This window comes from Kogia breviceps, chromosome 3, assembly GCF_026419965.1.
Source record: "Kogia breviceps isolate mKogBre1 chromosome 3, mKogBre1 haplotype 1, whole genome shotgun sequence".
Lineage (NCBI taxonomy): Eukaryota > Metazoa > Chordata > Mammalia > Artiodactyla > Physeteridae > Kogia > Kogia breviceps.
In genome coordinates this window covers 105,757,363-105,769,467 of record NC_081312.1, presented here as the reverse complement: position 1 = coordinate 105,769,467, position 12,105 = coordinate 105,757,363, and the positions used below count along the sequence as shown (strand labels likewise).

Sequence of the window (12,105 nt, the reverse complement as noted above, 5' to 3'; positions counted from 1 at the left end):
GGCCCAAAGCCTGAGCTCTTTACTTCTCTCCTGGACCGATCCCCCGCCCTCTAATGAGTGTGCTGGCTTCAGGGCTCACAGCCCGTGGCCACCCCAATCACCCAGCTATGGATTCCGTCAGCCTGTTGCATCACTGTGGTGGTGTCACCATGGTGGGCCTCTGTGCCCTTCCACCTCATCCTCCCTCCATGTGACACCTGTTGGGACTCTCCAAGACTTACAGTGGAGAAGATGAAAGGGGATCTTGAAATGTATGTTCTCTGAGCACCAAACCCTGCTCCCAGGCCACCAGGGGCCCACTACTGTCCCTCTCCTCTAGACTTCCTGCTTTTAGATACAACCTGTACAACCCGCCAGTGTCAAGCTCATCCCTGGGTCATCCCCTGTCCACGCGTCTGTCAGTCACCACTGGCATTCCTGGTTGTCTTGAGCTGCAGTCTTTGGGACTGTGCAGAGCAGGAAGTAGATCTTGAGGGGCTCTGACCCCCTAAACATCTAATGAGTGTGTCTGCCTTCCTTCCGTCTTGCTTGCTTCCCTCTCAGTGGCCTCTTGGACCCTTTCCAAGTGCACAGACCCTGGAGTCCTGGATCCTTGAGGAGTTCTCTAAAATCTGAAATTGAGCATTTGGGGATCATTTGGGAGCTGGGCTTTGTGGACAGTGCCTCCCCCTCCTCCATCTTTGCTCTCACCTGACACTGGATCCCCGTTTGCTAAGAGGTGCGGCCCAGGTTAGAACCAGGATATTTGCCAGTTAATGATACGGGCAGGTGTGTAGCAAAGTGAGCAGGAGCCCAGGGCAGTGACGGGAGAAGACAATGTAGGCAAGAGCAAGTGGGAAAAATCAGCGAGTGAGAGGTCACCGGGTAGGAGAGCAGAGCGGACCAGCCTTTGCTGATGACTGGACACATGCTTCTCAGCGTTGCCCCAGCTGATGCTCTAACAGAGGCACACAGTGGGAACACACCACCACCCTGATGTTCTGGTCCACAGAAGCCACACGTGGCTTCATACTCGGGCCTGATCAGCTGTGATGGAACGTGGATCAGGGGGCTCTGAAAGGGTCTCCTGTCAGGAACAGACAGAAACAGCAGGACAGGCTCTTTCCAGTTGGTGGGAGAAGCACAGTGGGCTGGCTCCTGGGAGCAGGAGCTGGGGAGCCACAGCTCTGCCAGGACTAGGTCTTATGTCCATGGCAGCCCTGCAGGGGAGATGCAGCTTGGTGGACAGATCCAGAATGGAGGGTTCATATGCTAACACTATGGTGTAGCAATCCTCTAAGCCTCACTTTCTGTTTGTGAGGAGCCAGGACAGTGCCTGCTCCTTGTGGGGCTCGGGGACGATGACACCCCCGGCTACACCTGGGTGCTCCATGCGGGCTGTTTCCCTTCACAGCCAGGATTAGTGGGGCTGATGTCATTGCTAATACACACTCCCATATTTAACGTGTTTGCACTTCGTGATAGGATCGCAATCCGGGTGCCTCTCCTCCATCTCCCCTCTCCTTGACCTTCCTCCCGGACACAGGTTTGGCCCTCCCTGGGGCACTTGCCACAATCGGTCCTACTTTAGGGCAAGGTGCCCACCTGGGTCATCCCCCGTGCTAAGGAATAATGTCCCTAAGGCAGGGCCTTGTCTTGCCCTTCTTGGACTGCGCCCTGGAACAAGGATGCCCGTTTGACAGACACAAGCACTTAGACTTGAAAGTGCGTTTGCGATCACACAGGCAGTGTGTGTACATTGTGATTGTTAGTCACGTGTAAGCGTGAAAGTGCATGCTTGCATTTCTGCTTCAACTGGTTCCCCTAAAACGACTCTCTCATCACCACCACGTTGCACGATACAACTACTAACAGTAGTGGGGCTGCATTCCACCCATGTCCCCACCTGTCACCACTCACAAAAGTGCCCCCAGACCCTGCTAGGGTTTTGCTGAATAACCCGGATGGTTTCGTTTGCTTTTCTTCCCCACTGAGATGTGCAAAGATGCTTCAGTGGTGTCTTTGTTAGCTGACTGTGGAGGAAAAATATATGATTAAATTGTAAATGTCCATGTGATAGAATTTAAACATTCTGATTGATAGTATCAAGTCTGCAGCAGAAAAAAGTAGAAAGACCAGAGGAAGATGTTCAGATATTATTTTAGACATTCAAAGCCTCATTCTGTTGTCTACACCGCATAATTCATAGTATCGTTAGTCAATATAGTGAATAATGCAATTTGAAGTCAATCGGGAGAGAATAAGATTTTATTCGCTCTTTAAAATTAGAGCTAAGCTTTTAATTCTTTGCCTTTAAAAAGCACATGGTTGGGACTTCCCTGGGGGTCCAATGGTTAAGACTTCGCCTTCCAATGCAGGGGATGTGGGTTAAATCCCTGGTCAGGGAGCTAAGATCCCACGTGCCTTCTGGTCAAAAAACCAAAACATAAAACAGAAGCAAAACTGTAACAAATTCAATAAAGACTTTAAAAAGTGGTCCATATCAAAAAAATAAAATAAAATCTTTAAGAAGCACATGGTTGCCTAATGGAATCGGATGCGGTGTATGCCACCTCCTTCCTTCTGGTAGGAGTCCACCAAGTCTTAGAGTCAGGGGTTAGAGCCTCCACACTGAGACCAGCCCCCCATGAGCTCCCCCTCATGCTGTGAACCCCCAGCACCCATCCCTGCTGAGCGCTGCCTGGGACGGGCACAGCTGTCCCTCCTGGAGTCTCACCCAGTTCAGCACCTGAGCTCTGAGGTCTCCTCCCACCGAGACTCCCACACAGTGAGCCCCCTGGAGCCTCTGCCCTCTCCAAGCTAAGCTTCAAGAAAAAGGTGAAATACTGAGCAAAAGCCCAAAGAAAACATGAGAATTCTTTTCATTCCCTTTTTTTTCCACTGGGAACTTCTTTTCCTTTTTTTTTTTTTTTTTTTTTTTTGCACTCAATGTTTTGCTCCCCTTGGAAATTAAGCTTTATGACTTGGTTTTCAGAGGCGTGGAATGTTCTGCAGGGTGTGTGAATCTAAGGCCAGCATCCTTAGATACTATGTGATGTACTATCATAGGTATAGCCTGTACTTCAGAGGGATAGATCTCAGGCATGGGTGTGAAATTCTACTTAGAGAGTATGCATCAGGCCATTTTACTCCTTTGAAAACTGAGAACTAAAACTACAAGGGCCTGCTGTATAGCACAGGGAACTATATTCAATATCTTGTAATAACCTATAATGGAAAAGAATCTGAAAAAGAATAGATCTATGTACGTGTATGGTATAACTGAATCTCTTTGCTATACACCTGAAGCATTGTAATCAACTATATTTCAATTTTTAAAAAAAGTTTCTTTTCAGGGTAATGAAAAGTGTTCTGGGATCGTATAGTGTGGATGGTTGCACAACTCTGTGAGTATACTAAAAAGCACTGAGTGAAAAATCAAAAAAAGAAAAGAACAAAAAGAAAAATGAAAACTACCGGTGGGGAGTTCATGAGTGAACACGTGCTAACAGAGACCCTTCTTTGCATGATTCTTTCCTAAAATGTGACCATAATTCATGCATCAGTATTGTAATCTCTTGTCATTTCTCATCTCCAGGCAAAAACTGGGACCTGACGGCCGCTCTGAGTGACTATGAGCAGCTCCGACAGGTGCACACAGCCAACCTGCCACCTGTGTTCAACGAGGGCAGGTGCCCCAAGCAGCCCGAACGAGAGCACCCCCAACCTGCGCACACGGCCGAGCGGCCCTGCCTGCCCAGGCAGGACGACATCGCCCAAGGTACCAGCTGAGGGGCCCTCCCCGCACCAGCTCCCCGGCCAGCATGCCCTGGCTTGCGAGGGGGCTGGGGTGGGGGTACACAGAAGGGCGAGGTCATCGCCTCCCAGCTGCAGGCAGATGGGGCTCTCTGGACACCACACCTCATACTCCTTTACAGCTTCCACTCCCGCCTCCAAAACACAGGAGAGTGTGTCCACTTCTCTGGGGCCCCACATTCCTCCTGGAGTCCTGGTTTTTCCAGACCCAACATCTCTGCTCCCTGCAATTATTTCCCAAGTAGCATAGAAGCCTCCAAACCTGTTCAAGATTGACGTTCATCATCCCATGTGCTTCGTTTTCCATGTCTTAATTACAGAAATGAGAAAAGCTCATTGTAACAAAGGAAACAATACAAAAATATATGAAAGAAACATAAGAGTTTTCTTCTCCACACCTCCCAAACCTCAGGGAGACTAACTGGTGGCTCCATCTTGTTCTGTCTCCTTCTTACTTTGCTTCTTCAAAGTGCAAATGCATCAGAGTCGAATGCACATAATGCACTTGGCAGAGTGCTTGTTTCATTGAACAATAAATCACAAACATTCTCTCTAAATATTTTATTCCACAGCATACGATCATTTTTAAACCATGCCTGTTCATTGCGATTCTGTTTTTTCTTGGATTTTGTTGTTGTTGGTGGTTTTTGACACTATAGGCACTGCTAAAATGAACTTTATACCTGTAATTTGTATGTACTAGTGCTGTTATTTCTATAGGTTGGCATTTCCAAGGTGGATTTGCTGTGCCAACACGTGTTTTTTTATTTAATAACTTCAAGACTTCATTCCCAAACACATTTCTGTTCACCATGTGTGAAACTGGGTGTTTCCCTTCATTCTTGCCAGGATTGGGTGTTCTCATGATGGTTTTACATTGTTTTTCTACTCCAAAGGGCAAAAAATAGTGTATTTTAACTTTCATCTTGTCATTTGCTTGTTAGCCAGTTGGATTTCCCCGTCTGTGACATGCTTGTTCACATACTTTACCCATTTTTCTATTGATTTGTTTGCATTTTTCTTATCAATTTGTAGCATTCTTTATAAAGAAGACTGCAAACATTTTGTGTATATATATATATATATATATATATATATATGTATACACATGTCTATATGTACATCCCACTGTATTATTTGCCTTATGACTCTTCACAGAGTATTTTGCCTTACAGAATGTTTACATTACTATACATTCATGGCTAATGGGTGTCCTTTTTCACTTTAGAAGTTCTCCTGGAGTGCAAAGTTACTAGCATATGTTCCTATATTTGTTTTAAAATTTTGTTCTTAGGTCTTATAATCAACTTGAAATTTTTACAAATAATAGCTAAGGATCTAGTTTTGCTTCTCTGGATTGAGAATGAGGTATTCTAACACATTTATTGAATAAAACATTCCTTTCCCACTGAACTAAAATGCCAACTTTGCTGTATATTAATTTCCCCAAAATGTGTTTGGCTCTGTTTCTGGACTCTTGTCTGTTTGTGTGCCCACCCAGCCTGTTACACTTGACTCTTGTAGTTTCATATAGTATTACTCTCTGCAAAGGCAAGTTCCTTTATTGCTGTTCTTTTCCAAAACTTTTTCACTATTTTTGTATATTTATTCTGCCATAGTAACCTTAAAATTGGAATTCTGATAGGAATTGGATTGGATTTTTATTTTATTTTAGGAATAATTAGCATATTGTAATATTGCTTTCCCATTCAAAAACATTGCATATACCACTGCATTTATTCACGTTCTGTTAAGAGTTTAGGCACAGAGAAAAGCAACTTACTTTTTTTATAATTATCTTTTATGCAGTCATTACATAAGTTCTCTTATTAATACTAATTGTTTGTTCTCAGAGAGTATCTTGGGTTTTCTAAATATATAATCATAGGATCTGAAATAATTTAATATTCCTCTTAATATTTACACAATGAATTCCACTTCTCCTATTACATTAGGTCAACCCTCCCAAACTACTGAGTCAATGTTGTCTGTTTCTGTTAGCTCAGCCTTATTATTCAAGCTACATTGGAATCTATATCTTGGATTATTCTTCTATGCTTACTCTGTTGTTTAGAGAAGCCACACTTGAGTTAGAAAGTTTAATACCCATTACCTGTTTCTTCTCTTAGCTTCATCCTTTCCACTACCTGTTTCTTCTCTTAGCTTCATCCTTTCCACTACACTTTGAGGCTGTATTGGTAGATGCATATGTATCCATAATTGTTAGGTCATCTGGCTCTAATATGCTTTGTTACCAATATATAGACTGTCTCTTTGTCCCACATAATTGTTTTTATCTTTATTTTTTAATTTTTTTTTAACTTTTGTCTGCATTGAGTTTTAGTTGCAGCATGCAGGATCTTCATTGAGGCATGCGGGATCTTTCATTGCGACGTGCAGGCTCTTCGTTGTGGCAAGTGGTCTTCTCTCTAGTTGGGACGTGGGGGTTTTCTCTTCTCTAGTTGTGGCATGCAGGCTCCAGAGCACGTGGGCTCTGTAGTTTGAGGCATATGGGCTCTAACTGAGACGCATGAGCTCAGTAGTTGTGGTGCACCGGCTTAGTTGCCCCACGGCATGTGGGATCTTTGTTCCCCAACCAAGGATTGAACCCATGTCCCCTGCATTGGAAGGCAGATTCTATACCACTGGACCACCAGGGAAGTCCCTGTTTTTATCTTTAAATCTGTTTTAGTTGATGTTAAACCTCTACTCTGCCTTTCTGTTGGTTCATATTTGGAATAACATTTTTTCAGCTATTATTTCAACCTTTCCTCATCCTTTTATATCAAATGTGATTCTTGGAAGTAATTTATCATCAGGTATTATTTTATTATCCAATCCAAGAGTCTCTGTCTTTTAAGCAGTGAATTTAATCCACTTACTTTATTTTTATTATTGTCGTATCTGTGCTGCTTTATGTTGTGTGTTTTATTCACCATGCTTTTTGTATGTATCTTTCTCCTTTTCTGTCTTTTCTGGCTAGTTAAATTTTTCAACTGGTTTGAAAGTTATACATTCTCCTTATGTTATACTTACCCCTGTTCTATTAAAACCTACATTTAGGTTTTCTCCCTATTAATTTTTAAAACTTATCAACAACTATATTTTACCCTGAAAAAGACATGTGTCTGTTTTTATCTTCTCCCTCCTGCCTCCATGTGCCCTGAAACATATTTAGGTTCTTTTTGTTGCTTGTTTATACCACAATCAACTTCTTTATTTACTCATATTTATCTTTTGCTGAAAGAATACTTTTTCAAAGACTATTTTCTAAAAGAATTTTTGCATGATCAATCTCCTAACGCTGTCAGTACCTAAAGGAGTTTACATGACATACTTAAATTTTTGTTTAGTGGAATAAGAATTCTGGGTCCAAATTATTTTCCTTTAAAACCATTCCATTCCTCCATTGTCTTCTTGCATCTTAATTTCACATCTTCTAAGAGATTTCCTTGACTTGCTCTTCTAACATTCTAATTTATTCTTCACATGAATCCATTCTGTTAATCAGCATTCACATTATTTCATTCCAAATTAGCCTTTCTCATTATTATTACTATTTCACATTCTCATATTCTCTCTCCTTGAACATATTTACTAGGCTTACTTTATTTTTTTTTAAGTCTTTATTGAATTTGTTACAATATTGCTTCTGTCTTATGTTTTGGTTTTTTAGCCACGAGGCATGTGGGATCTTAGCTCCCTGACCAGGGCTTGAACCCGCACCCCCTGCATTGGAAGGTGATGTCTTAACCATTGGACCACCAGGGAAGTCCCATCTACTAGGCTTACTTTAAAATCATGTCCTCCTTGTGCATTCCAGCCCCGGGTACTTTGTGGACTTTCTGTAACTGTGTTTGCACGGCTCAGATGTTTCCTAAGTTTTCCCTGTGAACACACAGCACCTTGCAGTTACCAGCCATCTTAGCTCGTGGTATCAGGGGAAAGGGACAAAGGCATGGGCTCTGGTTTGCCTTGCTGTGAATGAGAGCATGGAGGGAAGCACACTCAAGTTGGCGAGTTCTGAATGCTTTAATATAATATGGGCTCAAAATGTTCTCCACTGGCTCTCTTCCCCACAGTTGGCTTTATTCCTTAGGGAGCCTCTCAGCTCATCTGTTCTAGAAATTGCTCATTTGCAGGGGCTACCACCTTCTATTCTAACTGTCAGCTCACAGGGCATGTAGGAGAGAAGATGGAAGGCTCCAGGCCTGGCCAGCCCACCTGTTCCCATCGTGGTTGGTGCCCCATCCCAGCTAAGCATGAGCATTGCCCTGACGACCTCCAGCTGGCTTTGGCCAAGGTGGGGCTGGCCCACGCTGGGGTGGTGATGATTCAGGCAGTGAGCCACCAAGGGCTAGCTGGGGAGAGGAAAGGCACAGCCAGAACACCTGCCCTCAGCCCCCACCCATGGAACCCGGCCCCTTCCCACTGTTCTGCCCCTGTGGGCTTCCTGGGTGGGTTAGGAAGAGGGTGCTGAGGTGTGGTCACTGACTTGTCGATCTTGCTGTATTGTTCTTAAGTTCTCCTTCATTCTGCCCTTAGATCTGACTCTGGTGGAACCACCTCTTTGAATCATTTGGTTCAGTCTTTCCCCCAGGCCTTCTGTGACTGTGTGTTCCTTCAAAACCACACAGGACCACCTCCTGACATCTCTCATGCAGTGGGAATCCAGAGAGCTGACAACTTGGCAGTTCCTGCCCTTTTCGAGTGGCAAACAATGTAAACCATTATCTCACCCTCCCAGGGAAGGGGCTAGAAGGATCCTTCTCTCTGTTTTCACACAGATTCCAGAATCAGGGCATTATACTGATACCTGCTGCTATCTGATTTTTATCAGATATTATTTAAGGGGAAAAAAAAGGAGAAGTCTATCATAAGATAATTTCATTAACTGAGCCTTGTGAACAAACATATGTATTTTTAATAAAATAGAAATTGTAATTTCTGCATTAGATCTATATGTCCTTTAATTGAATTCTTCCTGAAATCACAGTCCCCTAAAATGGAAAATAAAGCCCTCCATATTCTAAATTCTAAATCAGCAACAATGACTCATGAACCAAATCTGGCCACTGCCTGTTTTTTTAATAAAGTTTTATTGGAACCCATAAAATTTTATTTATTTATTTGCTGTCTATGGCTGCTTTATTTATTTTTTATTTACTGTCTATGGCTGCTTTAATGCTACAAAGACAGAGTTGAGTAGTTGTGACTGAATTGTATGGCCCACAAAGCCTAAAATATTTATATCTGTCCCTTTTAGAAAAGTTTTGTCTATCTGCTTTAAAATATACCCAGGATTTGTTTTAACTAGGTATAGTGAGACACACAGACATGGACATGGCTATCTTACAGGAAGAGGTTCTTATACTCACTGTTCCCTAGAAACAAGAGGCATGGCACACCCTGAAGGGACACAAGGGGAAGCACCAGGGTTGATCAGGGTGCTGAGGGGACAGAGGAAAACAAGGGCAGGAGCCTTATTGTGTTTCTGTGGGAAAGATAAGGCAGGGTAAACAGACTTAGGACTGGCCAGTTTGAGTAATTTCTGTGGCTCTCTGGAGCATAGGGGCCATCTCTCATTGTCTGGCACCTGGGCCTGGGGTAATTAGGGCAGGAACATGGCTTGCTGGGGTAAGAACCAGATAGAGGAGGTGATCCAGAGTATGGGCTCTGAGTTGGTTGGATTGCATACAAAAGATGTGCTCCTGTGTGAGTCCTTTGGTATCGTTAAGAATTGGCTAATTCTGTAGGGAAATCCTCTCCCCATTCACGGAGGCCCTGGATGCCAGAGCCTTAAGAATACAGAAAATAAGAAAACAGAGTTAATACACATCCCCTGGCCTAAATCATAGATGGTTTTTTGTTTGTTTGTTTGTTTGTTTGTTTGTGGTTTTTTAAATTTATTTTTTTAATTGAAGTATAGTTGATTTATAATGTGTTAATTTCTGCTATACAGCAGTGATTCAGCTATACATATGTATACATCATTTTTATATTCTTTTCCATTATAGTTCATCACAGGATATTGAATATAGTTCCCTCTGCTACACTAAATCATAGATGTTTGAGTTGGCTTTGTCAAGGGTTGGGAAATTCTGTATATTCCACTATTTTTTTAAAGCTCTCTGTATTTCTCTGGGGCATAACTTTGAACATGGTAATTCCTGTTTTATTTATTTTATTTATACTTCCAAAAGAAGGATTGCTGCGTTCATGTTTAAAGAATCAGTTTGTGTGTGTGTGTGTGTGTGTGTGTGTGTGTATGCGTGTGTGTGTGTGTGTGTGTGATTACATATATGCATTCATGGACGTGGTAGTTGGGAGGAGTTAGAATTAGGAGTGTATGTTTCTTGTTATATGATCTTTAACATAATTCACTTTTGGTTCAAAAAGACTTTTTCCCTTCATGTGAAGTCTTCATGTGAAGACCCCAAATATTTAATATTTGGAACAGCTTAATAGCATCATATTACACTGTGAGTCACAACGTTTCCAAGGTCCTCATCAATTGGCAATAGGTGCTGATTGATGAGCCAAGAAGGCGTATGGATGACCCTGCCCAGCACATTCCCTCTGTTGGGAGTAGTGCGGGTTCACGTCACCTTGGGTGTTTGAGCAACCCATCGGGTCCCGAAGGATGGGGCAGTTCCTACTTTCTCAGATTCCAGAAAGCAAGGGATGTGACCTCAGCAAGGCTTATGAGGGACAGAGGGGCATGGGGTATACTCTGATCCCGCACTGGGGGAACTGGACCAGGCACAGGACAACGGGCTGGCCCATGTGCTCTGCGGCTCCTCTTCTGCATGGCCTGTTTGGTCTGCTCTTTCTTCTCATCCTTCTTCAAAATACAACGTACTTAAATACCTTGAATTCATCTCAGAATGAAATTGAAGGTGAATCAAAACTATCCGTTTGATAGACAGACACTGTCTCTGAGACATACTGTGCAGAATAAGACCATCATTTTTTGAGATTGCCATGACAACAGAAGATCCAGGCAGAGAAGCATGTAATGGCTTAATATTTGTGTCCTGGGAATCTTCATGCGGGATATGTTTATCAGAGTAACTTTAACATGTTTATTGGAGTATAATTGCTTTACAATGGTGTGTTAGTTTCTGCTTTATAACAAAGTGAATCAGTTATACATATACATATGTTCCCATATGTCTTCCCTCTTGTGTCTCCCTCCCTCCCACCGTCCCTGTCCCACCCCTCTAGGTGGTTACAAAGCACCAAGCTGATCTCCCTGTGCTATGTGGCTACATCCCACTAGCTATCTATTTTACATTTGGTGGTGTATATATGTCCATGCCACTCTCTCACTTTGTCACAACTTACACTTCCCCCTCCCCATATCCTCAAGTCCATGCTCTAGTAGGTCTGTGTCTTTATTCCCATCTTATCCCAAGACTCTTCATGACCTTTTTTTAGCATATGGTATTTGTTTTTCTCTTTCTGACTTCCTTCACTCTGTATGACACACTCTAGGTCCATCCACCTCACTACAAATAATTCAATTTCGTTTCTTTCTATGGCTGAGTAATATTCCATTGTATATATGTGCCACATATTCTTTATCCATTCATCTGTTGACGGACACGTAGGTTGCTTTCATGTCCTGGCTATTGTAAATAGAGCTGCAATGAACATTTTGGTACATGACTCTTTTTGAATTATGGTTTTCTCAGGGTATATGACCAGTAGTGGGATAGCTGGGTTGTATGGTAGTTCTATTTGTAGATTTTTAAGGAACGTCCCTATTGTTCTCCATACTGGCTGTATCCATTTACATTCCCACCAGCAGTGCAAGAGGGTTTCCTTTTCTCCGCACCCTCTCCAGCATTTATTGTTTCTAGAGTTTTTGATGATGGCCATTCTGACCAGTGTGAGATGATATCTCATTGTAGTTTTGATTTGCATTTCTCTAATGACTAATGATGTTGAGCATTCTTTCATATGTTTGTTGGCAATCTGTATATCTTCTTTGGAGAAATGTCTATTTAGGTCTTCTGCCAATTTTTGGATTTTTGTTGTTGTTGTTATTGAGCTACATGAGCTGCTTGTAAATTTTGGAGATTAATCCTTTATCAGTTGCTTCATTTGCAAATATTTCCTCCCATTCTGAGGGTTGTCTTTTGCTCTTGTTTATGGTTTCCTTTGCTGTGCAAAAGCTTATGAGTTTCATTAGGTTCCATTTGTTTATTTTTGTTTTTATTTCCATTTCTCTAGGAGGTGGGTCAAAAAGGATCTTGCTGTGATTTATGTCATAGAGTGTTCTGCCTATGTTTTCCTCTAAGAGTT

The 12,105-nt window shown here is 42.5% G+C and overlaps 1 protein-coding gene across 5 annotated transcripts in view; it reads left to right on the top strand.

Moving 5' to 3' along the window:
- Positions 1-12,105, top strand: part of LOC131752016 (OTU domain-containing protein 7A) — a 382,320-nt gene that overhangs the window by 279,576 nt on the left and 90,639 nt on the right. For all 5 annotated transcript variants that reach the window (XM_067029451.1, XM_059056030.2, XM_067029450.1 and 2 more), the window contains one exon: positions 3,578-3,760. In XM_067029451.1, coding sequence (XP_066885552.1) covers positions 3,578-3,760 — 183 coding nt within the window. The remainder of the gene's footprint in view (positions 1-3,577; positions 3,761-12,105) is intronic.